The following is a 24,348-nucleotide window of genomic DNA, read 5'->3' on the forward strand; positions in this document are numbered from 1 at the left end:
GAGCCCGGCTGGGGCGGGGAGGCCAGGCTAGGCGCTGGGCCAGAGGAACCTCGGCCCCAGCCTGAGGCTGCGCCCACATTCCTCCCTCGATCGCGGTCGCGGCCCTGCAGCCGAGATCGGGCCCAGCCCAGCCCTGGGAGCCTGGCCGCCGCCCCCATCCCTGAAGAGACCACACTCTAGGCAGGCAGCTGATGTTTTTATTGGTGCTACTTCCCAGTTATCTGAGAAACTGGTCTGGTCAGGCCAGCTACCTACCCTTTCTCCCAACCTGCTTTGGGGCAATGGCGTGGGGTGAGGGGCAACCTTCAGCAGGAGCCCTCTCTGCAGTACACTGCAGGCCGATGCACTCCCCCAGGGAGAGAGGCACTCAGAAGTTGTGCAAATCCCTGCCTCAGGATATAGAAGTGGGGGCGGGTGGCAGGCTCCCTTGGACTGCCCTGCCCCGGGCAGTGCAGAAGCTAGGCCAGGCTAGGCCGCCAGAATGGCCAGTCCAGGCAGGCCCAGGCTTGCCCTGCTCCAAAGCACTGAGCTGCTCCCGCACTGGGCACCAGAGACTTATTTTCTAACTGGGCTGGAGGAAGGGGCAGAGTCTGAGTGGAGCCACAGCCACCTCCAGCCTTTTTCTGCCAAGGTTCTGGAGACCAACATGCTTCCAAAGATTAGGTCTGGCTTCCAACTCTAGCCAGGCTGGACCCTGGGGACACCGACTTAAGAAGAGAAGGAGGAGCTGGCCGATGGCACATCAGTTAAGTTCACACATCCCACTTTGGCAGCCCGGATCCCGGGTGTGGACATGGCACTGCCTGGCAAGCCATGCTGTGGCAGGCGTCCCACATATAAAGTAGAGGAAGATGGGCACAGATGTTAGCTCAGGGCCAATCTTCCTCAACAAAAAGAGGAGGATTGGCAGCAGGTGTTAGCTCAGGGCTAATCTTCCTCAGAACAAAAACAAAGAGGAGAAGGAGTGGGGAGAGAAAAGAGAGGTGTTGGGGGAATAGGATGGGTTGAGTTTTAAATATCCAGGGCCAAAAGCAGAGCTTCACTCGTTCTTATATCCCCACAATCCAGAGGGCTGGTGGGGACAGTCATGCCTCAGGCACCTGCACTTTTGAAGAACATTCAGAAGAGAAGCAATATCAGGGTGGTCTGGAGGTGTATCCAGGTGCCTCAGGGGGGGACTGGCTCATCTGTGACAGCTGGAGAGTAGAAAAGAGAAACACCTGCAGCCTCCCAGAGGGCAGTGCCTCCAGCAAGCATCATCCACCTCTGCTCCCACTCCTACTCCCACACTGGGCCCTGGACTCTGGACCCTGCCAGGCCAGAAACAGGAGTTCTAACTAAATTGGACTTGGGGGCGGGAGGAGAAAGAATGCCTTTGGGCCCTGGGAAGCAGTGGAGGCAGCATTTCCGCGAGGCCCAAGAAGCACTCACCCTTGCCCACCCCGGCAGGAAGTTTTACCCCCACAGCTTCTGCTTTCATGTATTTGGGGTTGAAGATGCTTTTAGCGATTTGGGCTATGACCACCCAGATGGGAGTGTGGGCAGGGGCCAGTTGAGTTAACCCCTGTGTGGGTGAGGTGGGAAAAGTTGTAACTCACGACGAACAGCCAAGAGAGTATTTCCATGGCAACAGGAGACAGAAGTCACTGTGTAGGGGTGTGTCTCATCCAGCTGCACTGGCCGAGGGAGTCCAGCGTCCTCATCCCTCCTTCCCAGTCGACCTCGGGCCCCTTTACCCCAAGAGTACACTTCACCTTCTGCCAAAGAGAATCCCAAGGAGGGAAATGGGAGGAGGACATAGCTTAGTAAGCAGCTACCCCCCTGGGTTGCCATAGCAGCCCCAATACGAGGTTGCTGAGTTCAGCAGCCCTGAGCAAGATAACCCCCCGTTGCCCATGGGCCTGCCCACACCCTATCTGCCCCCATAGCACCCAGTAATCACCTGCCCCAATGGCTACAGTGAAGGCATCCCCACAGGCCACCATCGCTATCTTGATGCCCTGGAGGCCTTGGACTCGACAAGGTACCCGGCTGACCCGGCGAGCATTGGTACCCAACTGCCCATGCTGATTGCTGCCAAAAGTGTAGCAGTCACCGGAAGCTATAGGGGAGGAGAGAGGAAAGGAAGGAAGGGGCCTCAGCTGAGGTTCCAAGGAGGCCAGGAGAGTCCAGCTCTGCCTCCTGTGCCCAGGTCCTACTCACTGGTCACAGCAGCCGAATGAGCAGTGCCAAGGTCCACACTCAGCAAGGCCTCCTGGTCCAGGGGTGCAGAACCTAGTGGTGTGAAGCTCAGGGCCTCCTCCACTTGCTGGTGGGGGGCAGGCTCCTCCCCTAGGGAGAAGTGGTCCAGGCCCAGCTTGTTGAACCTGAAAGCAGAGCCAGAAGCCAAGTCCAACTGAGACAGTTTGTTATAGACTATCCTGCCCCCACCTATCTTTCGGCAGGAGCTGGTGCACCAGGGGACAGATCCTACGGTGAGTTAACCCCACAGCACCCTCAGCCCCCCTCAGTTCTGCTCTCTGGTGGGACGTGGGCAATGACAGATGGAGCATTAGCAGCCAGAGAGGGTGAGGGGGCAGGCTAGTCATCCTGGTGCACCTATTTACCTGTTGCTCCCACAGGCCAGGGCTCGGCCAGGCACAGTGAGGATCATGGAGGAGTCAATGCCACATACAACTCGCTGGGCTTCCTGTCCTAGGGGCATGGACACCTGCTGGGGGCAGCTGTGGGACTCCCTGGTGCCTAGTCCCAGCCGGCCTACAAGGAGAAACCGGGATGGGGCTAGTTTGAACTTTGGGGTTGGTGATTCCAGGATGAGAAGGACCCACGGAGAGGAGGTAACAGCACGAGTGAAGGCTGTTGCCTCAGCCTGAAATGCCCACCCTGGGCCCCTGTGCAGGTCAAAATCCTACTTGTCCTTTAGGCCCTGTTCAGATGCCACCTCTGTCTCCCCCAGGTGCAGTCCCTTGCCATTGCTTGGTATCCCACACCTGTGGACTTTGGGGGGAGCCCTGATGCTGTCTCTCCTCTATCATGCTGAGATGTGTCATCCCTTCTCCCACTAGCCTGAGTCCTCCAAGAAGACAGGAACCCCATCTAAGTCATCTTTAGTTTCAATGCCCAGCCTGATGCCTGATCCAGAGAGGGCTGCAATAAATATTGCTGGATGAATGAAATCTCCCTCATTATGTCATCAGCACCTGAAGGAAGTGACATTTTATTCATCTTGTCTCAGCACCAAGCACAAAGTGGGCACATAATGGGTGTCCAGTAATGGTTTGTTGAATGAATAAATGAATGGAATCGGAGAGAAGAGAGGAAGGAGAGAATAGGCCATGGGGTGGAAGGTGCAGATGAAGGGGAACAAATCACGGCTGGGAGTGCTGTGACATAGAGCCAGAGGCTGGAACAGGGTGAAGAGCTTACCACCATCTCCACGGCCCCAGGAAAACAGTTCTCGCTCAGTGGACAGGGCCAGCACATGAGAAGCCCCGCAGGCCACCTGCACCATCTCATAGCCCAGCAGGGCCTCCACAATAGTGGGCTAGGGAGAAAGAGGAAGCAAGAGGAGACTGTGGGCAAGGGGCCTGGACAAGCTGCTTGGCCTCAGCATTCCCTGTAGGGACAAAGTTGGAGGCTGCAAATTCTCATGTGGTGGCTGTCTCTTTAACTCCCCCACACACACTGCCGCCCCTGAGGAAGTCCCGTCTCTCTGTACTTCCCCTAATGCTCCCCAGAACAGGTGCTAGAGGGACTGTGGCTGCTGGGGATTCCTCTGACCCCAACCTGGGTGTCAGCTCTCAGATGTGGGCTCGTTGCCATCTTCCCACTTCCTCCTCCCCAAGGTACCTGCAACACTCACCTGGCTGATGTCATTGAGGCTGCCATGGCCTAGGCACCCATTGCTCCCACTGCCAAAGGTCATGATGATGCCTCGGTCTGGGAAGGAGGGCGGTGAGGAAACGGAAAGGACAGAGGTTAGGCTGTTTCTCCAGCAGACCAGTTCAACCTTGGGTTGGGAGAGCAAGAAAAAATTAGTTGGAGGCTAGGGCTGGAAGAATGGGATGGGGGCAGAAAAGGACAGGCGTTTCTCTTCCCAAGCGTGTGACTTTGGACAAGTGACTTAGCTTCCGAGCCTCGGCTTCCAGATCTGTCAAATGGGGACAATATAACTACCTTGCCAGGCCTGTTATGAAGGGTGAAACAGATTAAGTAAAGCCCCTGGTGCTCAATAACTAGTAGAAAGAAGCATTAAGTGAGCAGTGTGCAAATGAGAGGCAATGAGGAAAGTTGCTCTGGAGGACCTTCTCCCCACAGTGTGGTCCCCTGACAACTCACCAGTCAGGCAGGCCGTGAAGAGGTCCCCGCAGGCCACGTGCTTGATGGTCACACCTGACTGGCCCTCCAGGAAACGGGAGATGAACTGGGGCTGCTGCTGCTCCACCGCCCCGGGGAGGAGGGCGCCCCCTCCGGCGCCTAGGGGCGGGGCCTGCCGGAGGGCGGGGGAAGGCATGGGCGGCGCCTGAGCCCCTTACCTCCTGACAGGAGCCCCCTCACTCCATCTAGCTCCCTACCCCCAGCCTGCTCACCTCCCACAGGATGAGGCGCCCAGAGCGCGTGACACCGGCCTTCTGCGTGCGCCCCGCTGCCACCTGGACCACCTCTGTGTTGAGCATTGGCAGTCGCAGCGGGGCGCTGAGCCCGCCACCCCACGTGTACACCGACGACAGCGGCGGCGGAATGGCGGGCCGTGCAGGTCCCCGTGGGATACCTGCAAGGACAGTTCATCAGGCCTATTAAACTGGTAGGAATGGCGTGGCGTCTACGGGGACCCAGCGAACGGCCTCAACTTACCCCTGCAGCGGGCACTGGTGGTCCTGCTCCCTGTGCTGCCTGGGGTCAGGGCTGGCCCAGTGGCCAGGGACTTCTCTGCCCTGCTGGACAGATGGGGACCTCAGGACACGAACTCTCCCTGGCATCCCCACACGTAGGAATGGAGGACTTGCCCTAAGCTTCCCTCTGTCCCAGTCTTACTGTGCTCCCACTAGGTGCCCCCCCGTTGCCCAGGGCCCCTCCCCAACTCCCTGCACAGGCCTCCGCATGCGGACACTGCCCAGGTCTGTGTGGAGGTTGAGGAGGGCACGGATGCAGAGGGGCTGTGCCATGATGTGGCTGAGCGGTGGCCGCTGGGCTGGCTCCAGGCTGAGCAGACTCAGGACAAGCTGGCGCAGCTCAGGGCTGTACCGGTCAGAGATGGGTGCGAAGGTGCCGCTCATGATCTTCAGCACCAAGGCTGGCAGGTTCTGTGAAGGCACCAACTTGGGTTGGCCAGAGCCTTGGGCCAGGCTTTTAGGCGGCAGCACCTCCAGCTCCAGCCCCAGCCCCTGGTCTCATGGGGTGGTCAGGGCCCTGCACTCAGGAGCCTTCAGTCTGGTGAGGGACTACCAGGATGATAGGGGAGCCGAACTCTGCTTTCCAGAACCTCTGATAGAGGAGCTGCAGCTGTGTCCTCAGAAACCCCAGGTTGTTGCAAAAACTTAAGCCTTGCCCTTAAGAGGGTCCCTAATCTGATGGGAGAGCCCTGCCCTCAGGAGCCCTCAGTTTAAATGGGGGGACCTAAGCCCTACCCTCAGGAACGCATGGTCTGAGGGAAGCCACAGCCCTGCCCTGGGGTAACCCACCAGTCTGGTGAGAGAGACGTGACTCAGCCACAAGAGAAGAAACACAGAAGTGGTTGGGGCTGAGGACTTCAGAGGGGGGGAGCCAGAGTTTTCCCAGTTGTCCCGTTGGGGGTGCTTTCTCACCGCAGCCTCGAAGGCTCTCTTGAGGCTGGCCAACTCGTAGAGGACGCAGCCCAGGGCCCAGATGTCACTCTTCTGGTTGTAGGGCTTGCCCTCACACAGTTCAGGGGAGATGTAGCATGGAGTACCCACCACCTGCAGGAGGGAAGCTGATATTACAGCCCCTGGGGAGGAAGACCAAGGGCTCTGCCCATGGGCCCACTTGAAGACAGTTTTTCCCCAAAGCAGGCAAAAGGGCTTTCTCCTGAAGGACCATCCAGCCAGGGGGTGAGGGGCCAAGGTCCTGGGGGTAGGGGTGGGGAGATAGGGATGCCGAGTGGGCGTTGGCCCTCAAAACCTCTAGCACCCTTGAGTCCCTCCATGCCCAGGCACCGTGTAGGCCTTGCTCTTGCTGCTAAGGATCTTGGAGATGCCGAAGTCGCCAATCTTGACGACCATGCGGTGTTTGTCAAGAAGGATGTTTTGGGTCTTGAGGTCCCGGTGCAGGATGAGGTGGGTGTGCACGTGATGCAATGCGAGCAGGATCTGCACAAAGAAGTGCAGGATGGTCTCCTCCTCCAGCAGGGAATTACAGCGCTTTTGGATGAACTCAGCAAGGGTGCCGCCTGCAGCCGTAAGGGACTAGTCAAGACCCAGGCTTTTCAATGCCTGAGACTCTGCTTTTATGAAACTAAAGGCCCAGATGGGGCAAGGGCCTGCCAGTGTCACACAACTGGGGTCAGAACTCTCTACCTCTGACCCTCAGCCAAGCCCATTCCAAGGAGGGAAGCCAGCTGGTCTGTGTCTGCCTGTCCTAGAGGTGAGAGGCCCTTGGAGCCAGGCCAATACAAGGATGCTGGCCCACCTGGTGCATATTCCATGGCGATCATGAGGGCCTTGTCCTCCAGGAAGTTCTCGTAGTACTCAATGACATTGGGGTGGTTGAGCAGCTTGAGGACCTGGCACTCATTTTGGGCTGCCTGCCGCTCTTCCTTGGTCATCTGCTCCACTGGGATCTGCTTGATGATCACCAGCTTTTGGTCGGCTTTGCGCAGGCACAGGTGCACAATCCTGAGGATGCAGAGTATAGGAGTGGGTGCCAGCTGAGCCTCCAGCCACACATCAGGCAGGGCAGACCTGGTGACTGGATGTTCCAGAGGGGAGGGGGAACAGGCACCCAGACTAAGAGGTCATCTAACTAAGTGCACAGAACTCTGAGTTTAGAAATGAGGAGAGCTGACCACAAATTGTGTGTGAGACCTTGAGCAAGTCATTTAACTTATCTGAGACTCAGTTTCACCAGGGGCACAATGAGGTAAAGTTAGTCTTGATCTCTCTAAGTTCCCACAGACTCTGGAGTTAACTGCCTGGGTTCAAATCCTGGCTCCTCCTCTTACTAGTTATCTGGTCTTGGATCCTGTGACATCATCATCTGGAAAATAGACTTGACCTTATAGAGTTGTTGAGTGGATCAAATGAGAAAATGCACTTAGCACAGTGCCTAGTGCATCAAAAATGCTCAATAGGACCCACAACTAAAATATATGCAACTATGTACTGGGGGGATTTGGGGATAAAAAGCAATTTAAAAAAATGCTCAATGAGTGGAAGCCAATCATATCATTTTCTTCCAACTGGTCAGTGTTCATAAAAGCAGGGTTCTTGTTCTTTCTTGTTCACTTCTGTATCCCCAGTGCATAGCCTAGTGCATACTCCAGCACATAACAGGAGCTCAATCAGTATCTGCTGAATGAATGGACTATAAGATGGTCCTCTAGGTATCAAATTTGTGTCTCGAGCTCAGCCCTCTCCTCTGAGCCCCAGACTTATCCAACTACCTGCTTTGCATCTCTACCTGAATGACTCGAGAGCATCCTAAATTTTAACAAATTCAAAATAAAACTCTTGATTCCTGTTCCCAAAACCTTTCTTTCCTCAGTATCTTCCATCTCAGTAAATGACACGACCATCCCCAAGTTACTAAAGTCAGACACCTGAAAATCATGCCAGGATCTTTCCTCCATCTCACACTAACCATCAGTAAATCCTGTTTCTACGTCCAAAATATCGTGAACCCACCCATTTCTCTTTGTGATCTCTGCTATAACCCTTGGCCAAATTATCATTTCTTGCCTAAAATATTGCACTAGGCTTCAAAATGGCCCCTTTCACTCTTGTCACCCTCAAATCTAAATTCCACACAGCAGCCAGAGTGACATTTTAAAAATACAAATCATAAAAAGACCATTCGTCTGCTTAAACCTCTTCCCTTTACACTGCAAATAAATTCAATCCCTTAACCTGAGCCTACGAGGCTATAATCTGGTCCCCGCCCTCCGTGACAATCACATTTTATACCCGTCTTTACCTTGCCCACTACATTCCAACTGCATTAGTTTGGCAGTTTCTTAAATACTCTGAATTCTTTCTCACGTGAGGACCTTCGCATATGCTGTTTCCTCTGCCTGAAAAGCTCTGCCTTCACCTTCAGACTACTCGTCCTCATTCCTCAAGTCTCGGCTTTAAACTTCACGTCTGAGAAGAATTTTCCTTGACCACCCCAAATAAGTACTCCTTGGTGTTGTATAACTGCTTTAACAGTGTCTTGATTGTTGTATAATTTTCCTATAGTCTGTAAGCTCCGAGATAGAAAAGACCACGCCTGTTTTGGTCTTATCTGTACACCCAACACCGAGAGCCTGACGTGTAGAGTTGGCGCTCAACATCTGTTGAATGAATGAATCAGGAATCCAAGAACGCAACTCTGCGGGGGTGCAAAGGCTTGCCGGGGGCGTGACCTCGTTAGAGGCGGAGTCTCCCAGCCAGGACTGGGACCGGAAGCCTGGGCGGGGCTTCCCAGAGTGGGTGCTCACGCCTCGGGGCGGGGCTAGCCGAGCACTGATTTCGCGGTCAGAGTTGGGGTTTATTCTCCATCTCCCCGAGCAATTTCCTCCCCCAGAGCCCTGGCTTACCCGAAGGCACCTCTCCCCACCACTCGGATCCGCTCGTACTTCTCCATCTCATTTCTCAGAGTCACATTTCCGGAATCCCCCACACCCAGGCGCGGCGCGTGCGCGGACCCGCCCACCCAGGGCCACGCCCCCTACGCTGTATGTTAATTGTGGGGCGGAGCAAGTGGAACGAGGTGTTGGTTCTGCCTGGGATCTCTGCCGATTTGCACCATTCCTGCAACCTCTATCCACAGTCTCTTTTCTAGGGTTCAAGGAATGGGGCGATATGCGATTTCTTGGCGCGCTCCGCAATGGCCGGCACGGTACCAGCCACTTTCCACACACGTGGCTGCATCTGGCCCTCGCAAAGCTTCCTTAGACCGGAGGGGTGCCCCGCGCGGGCCAAGTGAGGGTGGGAAGCGAGGACCGACCTCTCTCTGACCCCCTCTTTGCCCACTAGTGACGCTGTTTGGGAAAGAGGAGCAGATTCTCATTGACATGCAAACAATAAACAGTACCAAAACTGAAAAGAGGGGCCAGCCTGGTGGCGCAGCAGTTAAGTTCCCATGTTTCCCTTCGGAGGCCTGGGGTTCGCAAGTTCGGATCCCGGGTTCGGACATGGACCGCTTGGCAAGCCATGCTGTGGCAGGCGTCCCACATATAAAGTAGAGGAAGATGGGCACGGATGTTAGCTTAGGGCCAGTCTTCCTCAGCAAAAAGAGGAGGATTGGCAGCAGATGTTAGCTCAGGGCTAATCTTGCTCAAAAAAAAAAAAAGAAAGAAAGAAAGAAAGAAAAAACTGAACCGAAAGCATCACTGCTTTCGGTCTGTGGGGCAGGGAACAGAGTTAGTTTCGTGTTTGCCTAGGGAGGGACCCGGGGAAACCGCTAGCTGTACAAGTTGATTCACCTAGGGAGGACGTGACATGGTCTCCAGGCTGTCCCGACTAGTGAGCACCGCGGTCGTCAACACCCTCAACTACCCGATGCACACACACAACACTGTCGCAGGGTAATCTGCCTTCATAGCTCAACTAGGGCGAACCTCCTTAGGGGAAGGTGGGAGAGAAGTGGACCACTATCTGAGGGTCAGGGGGAGGCCGATATGGGTTTAAGGCTTCTGCCCAGAGGTAGGCTAGTTAGTACGATTGTCTAGGATCTTGACCGGAAGTGAGTTTAATTCCAGGCGTCTCTCTGGAGCTTCTTGCTCCTCGCAAGCCCCATAAAAGCTCAGGTAAGGAGCAGAAGGATGGTCATTAGCTAAGGGATAGCGTCCCTGTTTCAGAGTGGGTGAGGGCTGTGAGGAAAGGGGTGTTTATCTTCTGCTCTCACTCTACCCCTGGAAAGGGTGCCCAAACCTGCCCATGGGGAATGACCACTGGAACGGCCCCATGAGGGCCTCTCGGTCGCTGGCTCCGGCCGGTGTTGGCTGGCGGACAAAGCTGCCCCGTGAGCAAAGGGGAGCACAGAGGCGGAAAGCCGCTCACCCGGGACACTCGTGCTCTCACCTAGAAACCGATCGGGCCTTGGTTGACCCATGAGCCCCACAGGGGTTAATTTGTAACCTTGGAGCCATCGCGGGAGGCAGAGCAAACACCCAAACTGCTTGGCCCCTAGGTCTCTTGCGCCTCAGGCTTCTGGCTTTTCCTGCCTTTCGCAAAACCGCTCACCGCCTTCTCCCCCTACTACTCACTTCCTCTCCTTTACCACCCTGCCGCCCCGTGCCCCCTCGCCCCGGCTCTCAGAAGCTCCTCCGTTCGCCAGAGTCTGGCTAACTCTCCCCTGAAAGCAACCACCTCGTTCCTCTGGAGGCGGGAGGGGATCCCACGCCACAGTGTGGACAGACTGACACCTAGTGGCCGCGACCTGTAACTGCTCCAGGCCACTGCCCTGAAGAGTGAGGATCACCCCGCAGCCTGGGGAAGTCAGCCGGCTTCCCGGCCCCAGCCTCCAGGGAGCCGGGAGAAGAGAGCTGAGACTGTCTGAGGGAGGACCGTGACGGCCGCTCTGTCCCTGGAGCCCAAGAGCGGACTGGGAGGAGGGATGGTGATGGGTTAGTCAACAGTTTCTAGGCACCGACTCGGTGCGGGGCGCGGTAGAGGCAGGTAAACATGTCCGTCTCTGGCTTGAAGAAGCAGCTAGTGATCCAGTGGAGGAACGGGGCCTGGCTAGGGATCGTTGTCCGAGGCGGGGCTCCGACCTGTCCCCAGAACCAGGGTTTAAAGGACGTGGGGGTGTGACAGGAACCGCCCAGCTCTGCCCAGAAAGGCGTTGAGGGCGGAGAGAGAGTTCTCTCAGTACCGCCCAGGTTGGGGAGCCGGTGGCCCCGGGGAAAGTGGGGACGCGGGTTAATAAGGCCAAGCCAGCAAGGCGGGACTCCGTCGGCAGTCGGGAGGCGCCTGGCGCCCCCAGAACAGCCCCTTTTCGCCCGAAGGCTGCGGGAGCCGGCAGGAGGCCCCCGGGAAAAGGGGCTCGCGCCCTCGGTGCCGGGGAGGCGCCGGAGGGGCGGGGACAGGCGGATGGGGCGGGGCGGGCGGCTGGAGGCGGGGGTAGAGGCCCGCGGGGAGGGCCGGGGAGGAGTGACGGGGCCTAGAGAGCTCCCCGAATACGGTGCGAGGCTGGCGGCCGGCGGAAGAGGCGTCCGGGGTGGACTGGCCAGCGAGGGAGCTACGTTCCCTGAACAGCCCGGGGAGCCGCCTAGAGGGCGGACATCAGACGGCGGGGAGGGCCAGCATGCCCCCCCTGCTGCACCCCGCCCTGCCGCTGCTCCTGGGCGCCACGCTGACCTTCCGGGCTCTCCGGCGCGCGCTCTGTCGCTTGCCCCTGCCCAAGCACGTGCGCGCCGACCCGCTGCGCACCTGGCGCTGGCACAACCTGCTCGTCTCCTTCGCGCATTCCATTGTGTCAGGGACCTGGGCACTGCTGTGGTGAGTGAAGGCCTGGGGAGTGAAGGTGGCTAGAGGATCCCGCGTTACTCTCCCCATCCCTCACGGACGGGCTGAGGCCACGCAGTCTCACCTGATTCCCTATTTGGAATGCTGTCCAACCAGAAGCGGCAGCGGCCCCAGGGGAGGGGTAGTCTCACCTGGGAAACGGGAGACACCTGGGTTTCAGCCAAGCCCCTCCTCGCTCCCCAGTCAGCCAAAAGCGCGATCCCAGACTCCTCGGGGACTGGCAAGGGTAATAGGGGAGTTGAGGGTCCTTGAGGATGCCGAGGTGAGAGTCTGCCCTCTTCCCTCCTTTCTAGTGTATGGCAGGCTCCCGAGATGCTTGTGGAAATTGAGACGGCATGGTCGCTTTCTGGCTATCTGCTCGTTTGCTTCTCCGCGGGTAAGTCTTGCCCAGGAAACATTAAGTCGGTAGGAGGACAGGGCGTAGCTGCTTCTTCAGACCCCTTCATGATCTGTTCCCCCATCCCTCCCCTAGGGTATTTTATCCACGACACGGTAGACATCGTGGTTAGTCGTCAGGCTCGAGCTTCTTGGGAATACCTCGTCCATCACGTCATGGTATGTGAGAAGCATGGGACGCGGTATAGGCCCGGTGCTAGCAACCTACTCTCAGCCCTGTCTTTCTGAACCTGGGAGGTAAAGACCATCTTTTCTTAACCCCATTCCCACCTTGTGTCCTGCATCTCATGCTAGGATGCTAAGGGTTGACACTATCTCCGTGCCATTGGCTTACTATTTGAGGCCAGCAATTCATGGCCTTCCTTAGACTGGAAACCCCACCCCCAGAGCCAGAACCTGTGGGCTGGGATCAAAACTTAATCGTGTTGAATCCACTGTAAACTATAGTATTCCAAGAGGAAACGAGAGGATTTTCCAGCCCTCAGTCTGGGAGCCTTGGTGTCTGGGTTCCCTAACCTGGTCTCTCCCTTGTCTTCTAGGCCATGGCTGCCTTCTTTTCAGGCATCTTTTGGCGCAGTTTCGTCGGTGGGGGCGTCCTAACACTGCTGGTGGAGGTCAGCAACATCTTCCTCACCATCCGCATGATGATGAAGATCAACAATGCCCAGGATCTCCTCCTCTACCGGATCAACAAGTATGTCAACTTGGTTATGTACTTTCTCTTCCGCCTGGCCCCTCAGGCCTACCTCACCCATTTCTTCCTGCGTTACGTGGGCCAGAGGACCCTCGGCACCTTTCTGCTGGGTGTCCTGCTCATGCTGGATGTCATGATCCTCATCTACTTTTCCCGCCTCCTCCGCTCGGACTTCTGCCCTGAGCGTGTCCCCCGCCAGCAACAGAAAGACAAGTTCTTGACTGAGTGAAAGGCACAGAGCCTGGGACTTGTGGCAAGGAGACAAACACAACCAGGAACAGCCTCCAACAGAAACTGAGAGACTCAGCCCCAAGTCTGGAGCATCCTCTCCATGTTTCAAGCTTGCGCCCACCATTGAAAACATTAATGAAAGCACTCCTCTGAAGTCCTTGTCCTTTCTTTGTCAAGGAGAGGGGAGCAGACAGACCGGTTGGAGATGATAGATGGGTGTGGGGACATGGTGCCAGCCCCACACTGCCCTGAAAATGAATGCTAATGAAAACCCTGGGTGTTGGTTTCATATAAAGCCTCTTCCAGGGATAAAGGAAGGGGCTCTTATAAGGCTTCTTGCTTGTTCTCCTACCCCTACGAAGGAGGCAAGTTGTAGTTGTGCTAGGACAACTAACCCTAGCCTGGGTCACAAATATCTCTGCTACCTGAGGTCCCACCACCAGGATTATAACAAGTCTGATGAAGTGTCAGGGCCAAGTGTTCCAACACAGTTCATAGACCAAGAGTCTTACCCAAGTCCTATTACTTAGGTGTGTATATACCTCAGTATGGCCTCCTCCCAGCCCAACCAGAAATCAACATAAAGACAAGAAGCATATATATAGTGAAAAAAAACTTGTATTTAGAATTAGCCAGCTGGACTCAGTTTAGATGATCCCAATCTGAAAAACAAAAGGGAGCTTTGTTACTGGGAGCTGCAATGTGAAGATTAAGCTGGAATGTCATGGTTAAAAAGCAAAATGATGGCACATGGTGAGTGTAGGGCTATCAAGGATAGGGGTACAGTCAGTCAGTTAGGCCTAATCAGCAAAGGTCAGGCTTTGGTCGCTAACATACACATCATTTGCACCCGAGGGGTAGGTGTTAAGGAGTTTGTAGCAAACGAAGCTTACTTTGTTGGCAACATCCAAAGCATCATAGTCAGGAGCCAGTCGAACATATGCCTTCTTCTCTCCATCAGGCCTAAGGTGGAGAAGGAAGCCCTTAGACCCCGCTGCCCCTCACTGCCAGCATAGGCCCCTGCCTCCCCCAGTCTTTTGCGCATCAGTGGTTCCTTTGCTCATGTCATTCTTTTCCAAATAGTGATTTTTCCATCATTTGCGTATAGGGGACTAGGGAAGTCACTAAGCCACAAAGGAAGCCAATTACCTTTTCTGGGAAACACCACAGGATGTTTCAAGACCTAAATTGAGGTATTCTGACATAAAATTGTATCTCACTTTAGGGCCTGCCTCTACCTAGAGCACCAAAATGAGCAAATGAGCACCAAACGCGCAAATTAAGTCCCAGAGGCAGGACAAGCTCAAAAGCCTACACTCTACACATAGAACTAATTACAGCAGGGGCTACTCATTTCTCAAGGCTAGCACACTGTGAAACCACCTTCTGACCCCAAAAGCAGCATCAAGAAATTTCATGCGATTCAGGTTTCTTGGTTCCTGACTGAAGCACCAGCCTCCTCTCCATCCCACAGGGCCCCACTCACCTGATCAGGGTGTTGACCTTGGCCACGTCAATGTCATAGAGCTTCTTTACAGCCTGTTTGATCTGATGCTTGTTGGCCTTGACATCCACAATGAACACAAGCGTGTTGTTGTCTTCTATCTTCTTCATGGCTGATTCGGTGGTCAAGGGGAACTTGATGATGGCATAGTGGTCAAGCCTGGGGGAGAGGCAAAATGGGGTCACCTGCCCAGGGTCCAGCAGAAGCAAAGATGGGCCCTCTTTTGGAGCCCAGGTGCATCAGACAACGAGGTAGCTATCATCTTCGTCAGACTTTGGTCGCTGAACAGTGTCATCATCTGCACCCTGACACCTAGAGACCTGGAGCCTCGGCCTGGGGACAGAACCCTTGTGCATTCTTTCACTTGAAGGGCTTTCATCCTTTAAGTGATTCAAGAATCATCTTTGAGTTCCAAACTCCTTCATTCTTTATTTGACCTCAACGTTTCTGAAGGGCAAATTGATGGAAGAAATTTGAGACATGAGAGGTTAAACAACCCAAAAGCACAAAGCTAGACTATGGAATCCTGAAACCCAGATTAGGGTTCCAAAGAATGTTGGTGCTTCACTCTGTGGTTGAATAGACCATTTCTGTCCTCTTTGGTTGCTGAAAACTGGCTTGAGGGCTGGCCATCAATTCTTGAGAGCAACTTTTTATTTGCAGCTCAGGTTAAACTTAAAACCAGTGGCTTGAACACACCTATGACACAACATGCCCCCTGAAATTCAGAGAAGCAAGGCTCTATTCCACCGAACACAACCTTCTTGTTTTGAAGCTAGAGGTCAGGTCTCCACCTCTCATCACATTAAATTCTAGGTCCAAATGGGGGTAAAAAGTCTGTCAAGGGCTGTCCTCCATGGACACAACCCTCTCTCCTGCCTTTTTTTTAGGAAGCACAGTGGGAGGACCAGAAACCCATTGGTGGCAACTACTACCATGGCTCTACTCTAATCTGTGCTCCCTACGGTCAGTTATCAGTAGCATGACACCCAAATACTCAAGTACCCTAACCTTTTGCCCATTTCCTCCTAACCATTCCATGAATGGAAAAATTTGGAAGAGTGATTGAAAAGAAGTTTCCACACACTGTGGCAGGACTTCACTGTCCACTACAGATGAATGAATCTCCTTATCAATCTACAGTCACCCCACATCCTGACCCTCAAGGACTGTTCCCTATAGCAACAGGTGCAACAAGGAACCAACTAAACCTGAACTCCAACACAAAGAACATTTCTCTAAGCCCTACTTTATACTCCCAAGAAAGTGGACTTTAAAACCCTGACCACATATGAAGCAATAATTAACCTAACAATTAACCTTGACAGTGACTCTGGGTTGTTTTATACAATTCCTGCCAATACTGTAAAAACGTCTCCGCTTGTTAAGTAGGGTATTAATGATCTTCTCTCACTCCCATTAGAGAAGCACACTAGGTTTAACATGTTTTTGAGAAGTCGTGCTCTAGGTTTGGTAAGTTTTCACATTACCAACGGAGACTCCCCAAACATCTTTTCGTGGGTACGGGGCAGTACTGACTTGTTTCTCCGCGGGGCGCTCTTCCGAGGATACTTGGGTTGCCTTCGGAGCCGCAGTGTCTTGGGCCGTCGGAAGGTGGGTGACGTACGGATCTTCTTTTTTTTGTGGCTCTGGACGCCTTTTAGCACAGCTTTCTTGGCCTTCAAAGCCTTTGCTTTGGCTTCGGCTTTGGGAGGGGCAGGGGCTGAGAGAAGGAAAGAAAATAAGGGTGCCAGATTCAGAAATCGATCACTTCCGGCCTCAAGACCGGTAGTGGGCACCCCAGGCCACACGTGCATCAGCGGTTCCTTTGAAGACATCACAAATTTCAGGTGGTTTAATTTTTTCCATCATGTGCACGATACTGGGAAGAACTTGGAGTAACTCCAGGAATACCAGAAAGACAAAAAGTAACTAACAACGATCGAATGCTTGATACTTGCCAGGATGTGTGCTGATTTAATATATACCATCGCACAGTCACCCTGGAAGGGAACATAGCGCCGTCTAACAAGAAGAAAAAAAAAGAAAGTTGATGGCACTGACTCCTTATAGGTCTGGAGACATGGAGCTCCGGCCTGTAGATGCGTGTAGCTCCCCAGGACCAACTGTCTGGCTGTCCCCGCCGGGTGGTGCCGGCCGCGCTTGCCTCCCCAACCCCCTTCACTGGAATCCATGCGGCTGGGCCCACGCGCACCGCAGCGCGGCCGAAACGCAAGGAGCAGCTCCAGAGCAGACACCCCAAGCTTTAGCCTAGCCATCGTCCTCCCAGTTCGCTCGCTCTCCGGGGATCCCAGACCAGCCAGCAGCAGCCCCCAGGCCGAGCACACACCTTCCTTCTTCGCTTTCGGCGCCATCTTCTTGAAAAGGGTTTCCAAGACCCGGTTCCACGGGCTTATAGAGCCAAGTCTCATCGAAGACTCGCGATGCTTTTTACTTAAAGATGATTGGATAATTTTGTAGCGCGGCGCCCGCTGGGAATGGTAGTTGGGTTTAATTTCCTCGCGAGAGGAACTACGCAGGCGCCGCCTCCGCTCGTAAGCTGCTAAAGCTTCTTGGGGGTTGTAGTTTTTTGGAGACACGTTTTTATTTGCTGCGGCCCGGCGCCGGATGGGTGAAGCTGGCCACAGCTTCGGTCTGACCCTGAGCGCTTCTCATTTTGAGCAACTTCAAAGAGGATTGCAGTTCCAGGAGATAATAATACTGCAAACTGGAATGAATATGGTTAGAGTGACCCAGGGAAAGTGAAGCAAAATTCTAGAACGTTAGTGCAGAATTTTTCCGGTCCAATTCCCTCAGACGACATCTGTGGAAATTGAGGTCGGGAGAGGGGACGTGACTTATTAATAACAGTGATTTGGTGGCAGAAAAAGTAGAGTCAGGCAGAGGGGAGGAGCAGTGTCAGAGGAGGTAGGAGGCAGCCACATCTGCCCCTGTGACAATTAGATTTCCTGCGTTTCCCCGGTAATACTCTGGAAGAAACTCTACCAATATTCCAAACACATAGCGCGCAGGTTTCTCCAGGATTCGCTAGCTTTTCTTGCTGATAATTTCACTCACAGTCCCCTCCTTTAAGTAGTCTTCGTTACCCTGCCCCAGTCATTTTTGCATCCTCAGATTCAGTTCCCGACACACAGCAAGGTTTAGTCACGCTCAGGTTTGTCAGGTTTGCATCTCTGAGGGTCTGCCTACCCCACCTGCACACGGCCCTTTCTGCCTTTCCCCTCCCCTCTTGGAACCAGATTTCCCCTTTCAAGGTGAGATTTGTTGTGTGCTACCCTCTCTTCTATCCTGCAAAACTGCAAAAAGGAAAAGTTGTCTTTGGTGGGGAGAGATTCCAATGGGATCAAAGCGAAGAACGCCATAACAGAGGGGAGTCCCCACGTCGCGGAGCGGTGGCCTCCCCAAAGGGCTAAGTTCTCGGTCCACCTAGCCCTTCTTTATTCTCCATCCAGGGAGGCAGCTTGGTCTTCGGCCTCCCCACCCCTCAATCTACACGACAACCTTGGAGGAAAAGACACCAGACTTTGGACGTCTCTCTCCTTGGTGGGCACCCCGTTCCGACCTTGGCACCCCCTCTGTGCTCCCCTCTCAGCCTCCCGGGGCAGAAGGGCGAGCAGGGGCAGACTCTATGAGTCACGTCCTGGGCCTGAAGTTGAGGAGGGAAGCACCGCCTCTCCTAGGGCCCTTTCTCTCCCCCTTTTCCCTCCCGCTGGTTCCTGGCGCAGCCAGATCCTGCGCAGCAGTCACCGATGCCCCATCACCGGTTCGCCTGGGTAAGGGTCCCCAAGGAGGCGCAGCTCCGCACAGAGGTGCAGGGGAGAGCGACCTGGGGGATCCCGATCTGGGCTGGTTCCAGCCTGGGTGGGGGTAGTCCTGGTGCCCGCTGAGGCGTCTGGAGGGGGAGCCTGAGCAGCGCAGGGGGAGGAGAAGAAGGGGAGGCCCGGGCGGGCTGCGAGGCCGGGAGTTGCCGGGAGAGGGGCGAGGGGCGGCCCTTCTCCAGGAATTTCCGGGGATCATGTTACAGCGCTGGCGGAGGAAGAGCCCAGTGGGACGCGAGGCCCTGCAACGGACTGGGCCCCTCGCCCCCTCCTTCAGCCGCCCGCGGGCTTCGCAGCGCCGTCCCTGCCCACACTGACCCCGTGTGGCGGGGCCGCTCCGCGCCCCTGGGCCGCTCTGTTATGGTAGGGCCACCTCAACCCCGAGTTGTCGTCGGGTCTCCGCGGCCTCGAGTTATTGTAGGGACGATCCGGCCCCGAGTTATTGTAGGGTCTACGCGGGCCCGGGCCCCCCAAGACGGGACTCCCCGCCCCCATTTGGCGGCAGAGGGGTCTCCTCGCCCCCGAGTCGTCCTCGGGACGCCCCGGGCCCGGGTAATTGTGGGCTCGCCCCGGCCCCGGGTGATTGTCTCATCCCCGTGGCCCGCGGTGGTCGTAGCGTCCCCGAGGCCACGGGCTCCCGTAGACTCCCCGTGGCCCCGAGTTATAGTCGGGACACCTCGGTCGCGGGTGATTGTCGGGTCTCCACGGGCCCGGGTCGCTGGGGCGGATCAGGCCTCCGCGCCTTCTCAGAGCGCCCCGCAAGGACGTAGGCAAGATGAACATCCTGGCGCCGGTGCGGAGGGACCGCGTCCTGGCGGAGCTGCCCCAGGTAGGCGTCAGGGCCACGTCGGGCTTCTGGCTGCTGTAGGGTGTGGGCGGGGAGGAGGTGGCATCGGACCAGTTCCAGGCTTGGGCCCAGCCCTTCCGCCCTGCTAGGCCTGCTGCTTCTGGGTGGTCCGCTCCCCACCCCCCAACCTCACTCCCTGGGCTACTTGGCTTCGGGACAAGGGCCCGGAGTGGGTGAGTCCCATTCTCTTCCATCCCTTCCAGTGCCTGAGGAAGGAGGCCGCTTTGCACGTGCACAAAGGCTTCCACCCCCGCGTCACCTGCGCCTGCCAGGAGCACCGGACAGGCACCGTGGGGTGAGTTAGAGACCCCATAACAAAGAAGGGAAACCCTGTAGTGGAAGCCAGGGTACACAAGCAACCCCTTGGGGCTTTGTTCAGCCTCTGCCAACTATATGGTTATTCCTCCTTTTTTTTTTTTTTTTTTAAAGATTTTATTTTTCCTTTTTCTCCCCAAAGCCACCCGGTACATAGTTGTGTATTCTTCGTTGTGGGCTCTTCTAGTTGTGGCATGTGGGACGCTGCCTCAGCGTGGTCTCATGAGCAGTGCCACGTCCGCGCCCAGGATTCGAACTACGAAACACTGGGCCGCCTGCAGCAGAGCGCGCGAACTTAACCACTCGGCCACGGGGCCAGCCCCGATTATTCCTCCTTTTTTGCCCCCGTGTTCTCCCCTTTCTTCCCAGCAAGGTTGTGGTGAGCCCTATGAGATGGGTTGGGGTGGAAAGGTGGCAGTTCAATTCCTGACACAGAGAAGGTGTCCAGCATGAAGAGGTGGTCAGCAGCTCAGCTTCCAACATATCATCCATTTGAGCCCCAGGGTGCGGGGTTGTGCCTACAGGGATGAATCCCATTGTGGGTAAAAAAGGGTAGTATTAATAACAGTTGGCGCCATTAATTGAGCATTTACTGTGTGCCAGGCGGTGTGTTGGGTACTATTATTGTCTTTTATTAAATAGAAAACACCATCACTTTTAAGATGTATCCTGATTTCAGAGATGTTAAAATGTATGTGTGTAGGGCGGATATGTCTCAGAATATAGGACATTTATCTCATTTTAACCTTCACAATAACCCGATAAAATATATACTAAATCTCCACTTAACAAATGTTGAAACCGAGGCTCAGAGAGGCTAAGTTGTCCTAAGTCACACAGCTAGTGGGTGTAAGAGCTGGGATTCAAATTCATGTCTCTCTGATACGGAAGACAAAACACTCCTCCCCAGCACATCTGTCCCAGGCAAGCTGCCTGGGAGGCCTGGTGTCTGTGGTAACCTCAGCCTGGGTGCAGCTACCTTCGTGGACCTACTAGGGAGCATTGGGACTCCCTAGGGTGAAAGAACTAGCGTCCCCTCCTCCTGCCCACTCTTGTGTCCAGCAGATTTAAGATCTCCAAGGTCATTGTGGTGGGGGACCTGTCGGTGGGGAAGACTTGTCTCATTAATAGGTAAGAGGGGGCCGGCCGGAGCTGAGCTGGGTTGGGCTGGGCAGGGTAGGGCCACGCCTAGCCAGGTGGGCTGGGCTCAGGGCCAGAGCATCCTTTGTCCCCTCAGATTCTGCAAAGACACCTTTGATAAGAATTACAAGGCCACCATCGGAGTGGACTTTGAGATGGAACGATTTGAGGTGTTGGGCGTCCCCTTCAGTCTGCAGCTGTGAGTTCTCCCTCCACCCCTTCCAGCCATTCCTTCCCCTAGCACCTATACCCCATGTCACCCCCACCCCCACACCTGTGTTTCACCCCTCCTTCCTCCCAGCTGGGATACTGCTGGACAGGAGAGGTTCAAATGCATTGCATCAACCTACTACCGAGGAGCCCAAGGTAAGGGGCTGGGTGAAGTGGGGGTACACCTGGCCTCTAATCTAGGGCCTGGGAGATTGTGGCAATGAGCCAGTTGTATCTTCCCCGTCAACCTGGGGCTGTTTCTGCCACTCTTCCAGCCATCATCATTGTCTTCAACCTGAATGATGTGGCTTCCCTGGAACATACCAAGTATGTGGGGATGCTGAACTACAGTGGGGGCTCAGGGGAGAGGGGGTTCAGAAAAGAATGGGGGTCAGGGGCATGGTAGGGAAGGAAAAGAATGCATCTAGGACCAAAGAGAAGGTAATTAGGCATATGAGTGTTGGCGAGAGGAGCCTGTCCAGCTCACTCATCTCTCACTGTCCACCATCTGTGGCAGGCAGTGGCTAGCTGATGCACTCAAGGAGAACGACCCTTCTAGCGTGCTTCTCTTCCTCGTGGGTTCCAAGAAAGACTTGAGTGTGAGTGTGCCAGTGGGGGGACTTTCCAACTTGATGAGGGGAACCCCTCGATCTGACTCTGGCTTTCCGTCAGACTCCTGCTCAGTATGTGCTAATGGAGAAAGATGCGCTCAAGATGGCCCAAGAGATGAAGGCCGAGTACTGGGCAGTCTCATCTCTCACTGGTGAGTCGGAGCCTTCGGGCCTTCTGCTGTGGCATTTCTGCCTCCCTTGCCTCGCTTTCCTACGCCTCCCCCTGTGCCCAATGAACTCAGGCCTGGCACTGCCCCTGAGCACCCATCTCCCTGTGTCAGGTGAAAATGTCCGGGAATTCTTCTTCCGTGTGGCAGCACTGACCTTTGAGGCCAACGTGCTGGCTGAGCTGGAGAAATCGGGAGCCCGGCGCATTGGGGATGTTGTTCGTGAGTGCCCACCTGGATGAGGGTGGCAGAGGGCACAGGGACCCTCCAATCCCTGCTCTAATATTCCCCACCCTTCTTCAGGCATCAGCAGTGAAGACAGCAACCTCTACCTAACTGCCAGCAAGAAGAAGCTCACGTGTTGCCGATGAGGGGTGAGGGAACTGTCCAGAGGCTGCCCAGCCCTGGGGCACTCTGGCACCCTGACTCCCCCAGAGCTCGGCCCCTGGACATTTGCACTGACTGTTTCTCCAGACCAAAGACCTGCCCCTTGGTGGCAGTACCCCCTAGAGGGGTAGCAGGGACCAGCTAGTCACTTCCTGCCCCTAGGCACTATGCCAAAGACTGGATGCCCCCCTCTGCCAGGAGCACAACCATAGTGAAGTGGTCCTTGCTGCTTTTGTTCAGCCTGCTGGGCCCTTTGGGTATGCGGATGCTTAATGATCCCAGGCTCACACTGTGCCTTATGCATTAAAGTCTCTGTTATTAGCAGTTTGGGGGCTGGAGGCCTTTGTTGGGGATGAGAGATGTGAAATGGGCAGGGCTGTATGGCAATCTTGGGACTGGAGGCTTCTGCTGGGATTCTGGCCATCCCTGGCTCCTGGGCAGGCCCCAGGCAGTCTGGGAGCTCAGGGACCAGGTTAAGGGGGCTACACTGCACTCTCACTGAGTGACATCTGAATGTTTGGCTTTGCATTGGTCTCTTCCTCCCAAATGTGTCCTCCTTTGGTGCTTATACCCAAATTTCCACCATTGGATAATATTTTTCTTTTTTTCACACTCTTTCTGCTTTTCCTTTAAAAAATACTTATTTGAGAGGAACACAGTGAGAAACGATTTAGTTTTGGATGCTTTTTGGGTTGACCAGAAGGCCCCGGGGGGAGGGGGGGAGGAGGTATCAGAAGAAGTGCTATCTAATGTCTATATTAGTGATACAAACATAAAACTATGAGTAGTATTTTTTTTGTATTTAGTGATATACACATAAAACTATGAGTAGTATTTTTTTACATTTTAAAACATGATTAGGGGCCAGCCCCATGGCCTAATGGTTCAGTTCGGTGTGCTGGGCCCATGGCCGAGTGGTTAAGTTCACACACTCCACTTCAGCAACTAGGGGTTTTGCTGGTTCGCATCCTGGGCACAGACATGGCACTGCTCATCAAGCCATGCTAAGGCGGCACCCGACATAGCACACCTGGAAGCACCTACAACTAGAATATACAACTATGGTGCCAGCCTGGTGGTATAGTGGTTAAGTGTGTACATTCTGCTTTGGCAGCCCGGGGTTTGCTGGTTCAGATCCCGGGTGCAGACATGGCACTGCTTGACAAGCCATGCTGTGGTAGGCGTCCCACATATAAAGTAGAGGAAGATGGGCCCAGATGTTAGCTCAGGGCCAGCCTTCCTCAGCAAAAAGAGGAGGATTGGTGGCAGATGTTAGCTCAAGGCTAATCTTCCTCAAAAAAAAAAAAAAAAGAATATGCAACTATGCACTAGGGGGATTTGGGGACAAAGAAAAAAAGAGAAGATTGGCAACAGATGTTAGCTCTGGTGCCAATCTTAAAAAAAAGTTCAGTGCACTCTGCTTCGGTGGCCTGGGTTCAGTTCCTAGGCACAGACCTACACCATTCATTGGCAGACATGCTGTGGTGGGGACCCATATACAAAAAAGAGGAAGATTGGCAGAGATGTTGGCTCAGGGCAAGTCTTCCTCAGAAAAAAAAAGGTGCCAAGAGCAATTGAGGGGTGTGATGTGTGGAATGTCGGTGATCTGGCTCTGATGCTTTTCTACTCTCCTGGAATTGTTTTTTCCATTCCCTTCCAGGACTACACTCCTCACCCCTTGCTTTGCACGGAGGCTGTAACTCAATGTGTGTGTGTGTGTGTGTGTGTGTGAAACCTGCACCACAGTACTGCTGAGGAGTGTTTGTGCTGCCTGGAGTGTGGGGAGGAGGGGTGTGGTTCTGTGTCCTGACTGCTGTTTGTGAGAGGTGTCTGCATGTTGCATTTGTGTGTGTGTGGTGAGATTTTTTATGTGCCCTACGTGTGAGATACATGCATGTGCAGTGTGTATATTATACTTAAGGGTGTGAGGAGTGTGCAGTGTGAGGGTTGTGTGTAGTCGGTTACTATAAATGCAGCTGGTCCTGCTTACTGCACGGGGCAAGCCTATGGAGATACACGAAGTTGCATCAATGAGATAAGATAAAGCACTCACACACATAGGAAGCGCTCAAAACCCTTAACTATTAAAATAACTGTTTTAGAAAGGAGTGATCAAGACCCTGGCTCTATGTTGACATCTTTCTTGGGCGCCAAGAAGTGCAGGACTTGGCTGGAGCCCGCTGGGGCTAGGAAGGAACGTTGGGAAGGGTCGTCACAGGGGAGCTGGGGGCCGACATCATGTCCTCATTCGGGAGTTCGGCCATGGGCTGCTGTGGAGCGACCTGCGGGCAGGGAGCAAGCGAGCGGGCCCGGCCTCCCGCCA

At 54.7% G+C, this 24,348-nt stretch overlaps 4 protein-coding genes and 4 non-coding genes across 10 annotated transcripts; 2 read left to right on the forward strand and 6 right to left on the reverse strand.

The window, feature by feature from the left end:
- Positions 1-183: 183 nt before the first annotated feature.
- Positions 184-8,909, reverse strand: NEK8 (NIMA related kinase 8). The gene is made up of 15 exons (XM_014862079.3): positions 8,753-8,909; positions 6,646-6,851; positions 6,174-6,406; positions 5,805-5,936; positions 5,095-5,303; positions 4,855-4,934; positions 4,590-4,771; positions 4,339-4,489; positions 3,863-3,939; positions 3,427-3,544; positions 2,607-2,757; positions 2,203-2,366; positions 1,943-2,101; positions 1,599-1,757; positions 184-1,196 (listed from the first exon to the last, which is right to left on the reverse strand). Exons 1-15 carry the CDS (start codon positions 8,797-8,799, stop codon positions 1,168-1,170), a joined length of 2,097 nt encoding a protein of 698 aa, XP_014717565.2. The 5' UTR covers positions 8,800-8,909; the 3' UTR covers positions 184-1,167.
- A 2,343-nt stretch (positions 8,910-11,252) lies between these two features.
- Positions 11,253-18,442, forward strand: TLCD1 (TLC domain containing 1). Of its 2 annotated transcripts, XM_070482688.1 has the most exons (5): positions 11,282-11,657; positions 11,978-12,060; positions 12,157-12,239; positions 12,620-12,774; positions 17,983-18,442. In XM_070482688.1, the coding sequence occupies exons 1-5, from the start codon at positions 11,464-11,466 to the stop codon at positions 18,305-18,307; spliced, it is 840 nt and encodes a 279-aa protein (XP_070338789.1). In that variant the 5' UTR covers positions 11,282-11,463; the 3' UTR covers positions 18,308-18,442. The 2 variants fall into 2 exon arrangements, with proteins under 2 accessions (XP_014717563.2, XP_070338789.1); XM_014862077.3 differs by lacking the exon at positions 17,983-18,442 and having other exon boundaries at positions 11,253-11,657; positions 12,620-13,149.
- On the reverse strand, positions 13,606-18,023 carry RPL23A (ribosomal protein L23a). Its single transcript, XM_014862078.2, has 5 exons — positions 16,860-18,023; positions 16,049-16,232; positions 14,492-14,668; positions 13,899-13,968; positions 13,606-13,667 (listed from the first exon to the last, which is right to left on the reverse strand). Exons 1-5 carry the CDS (start codon positions 16,939-16,941, stop codon positions 13,653-13,655), a joined length of 528 nt encoding a protein of 175 aa, XP_014717564.1. The 5' UTR covers positions 16,942-18,023; the 3' UTR covers positions 13,606-13,652.
- LOC123276562 (small nucleolar RNA Z17) lies at positions 13,785-13,856 on the reverse strand. Its single transcript, XR_006513066.1, has one exon. It is a non-coding gene; the product is annotated as a small nucleolar RNA Z17 (small nucleolar RNA).
- On the reverse strand, positions 14,045-14,109 carry LOC123276558 (small nucleolar RNA SNORD42). The gene has a single exon (XR_006513062.1). It is a non-coding gene; the product is annotated as a small nucleolar RNA SNORD42 (small nucleolar RNA).
- Positions 14,743-14,814, reverse strand: LOC123276561 (small nucleolar RNA Z17). Its single transcript, XR_006513065.1, has one exon. It is a non-coding gene; the product is annotated as a small nucleolar RNA Z17 (small nucleolar RNA).
- LOC123276557 (small nucleolar RNA SNORD42) lies at positions 16,321-16,387 on the reverse strand. The gene has a single exon (XR_006513061.1). It is a non-coding gene; the product is annotated as a small nucleolar RNA SNORD42 (small nucleolar RNA).
- On the forward strand, positions 18,239-22,349 carry RAB34 (RAB34, member RAS oncogene family). Of its 2 annotated transcripts, none has more exons than XM_070482690.1 (11): positions 18,239-18,303; positions 18,555-19,177; positions 19,399-19,490; positions 20,576-20,641; positions 20,748-20,849; positions 20,952-21,016; positions 21,136-21,187; positions 21,378-21,459; positions 21,533-21,623; positions 21,753-21,860; positions 21,942-22,349. In XM_070482690.1, the coding sequence occupies exons 2-11, from the start codon at positions 19,124-19,126 to the stop codon at positions 22,007-22,009; spliced, it is 780 nt and encodes a 259-aa protein (XP_070338791.1). In that variant the 5' UTR covers positions 18,239-18,303; positions 18,555-19,123; the 3' UTR covers positions 22,010-22,349. The 2 variants fall into 2 exon arrangements, with proteins under 2 accessions (XP_070338791.1, XP_070338790.1); XM_070482689.1 differs by having other exon boundaries at positions 18,242-18,303; positions 20,573-20,641.
- The last annotated feature ends 1,999 nt before the right edge of the window (positions 22,350-24,348 follow it).

Source organism: Equus asinus, chromosome 13 (assembly GCF_041296235.1).
Source record: "Equus asinus isolate D_3611 breed Donkey chromosome 13, EquAss-T2T_v2, whole genome shotgun sequence".
NCBI classification, from domain to species: domain Eukaryota; kingdom Metazoa; phylum Chordata; class Mammalia; order Perissodactyla; family Equidae; genus Equus; species Equus asinus.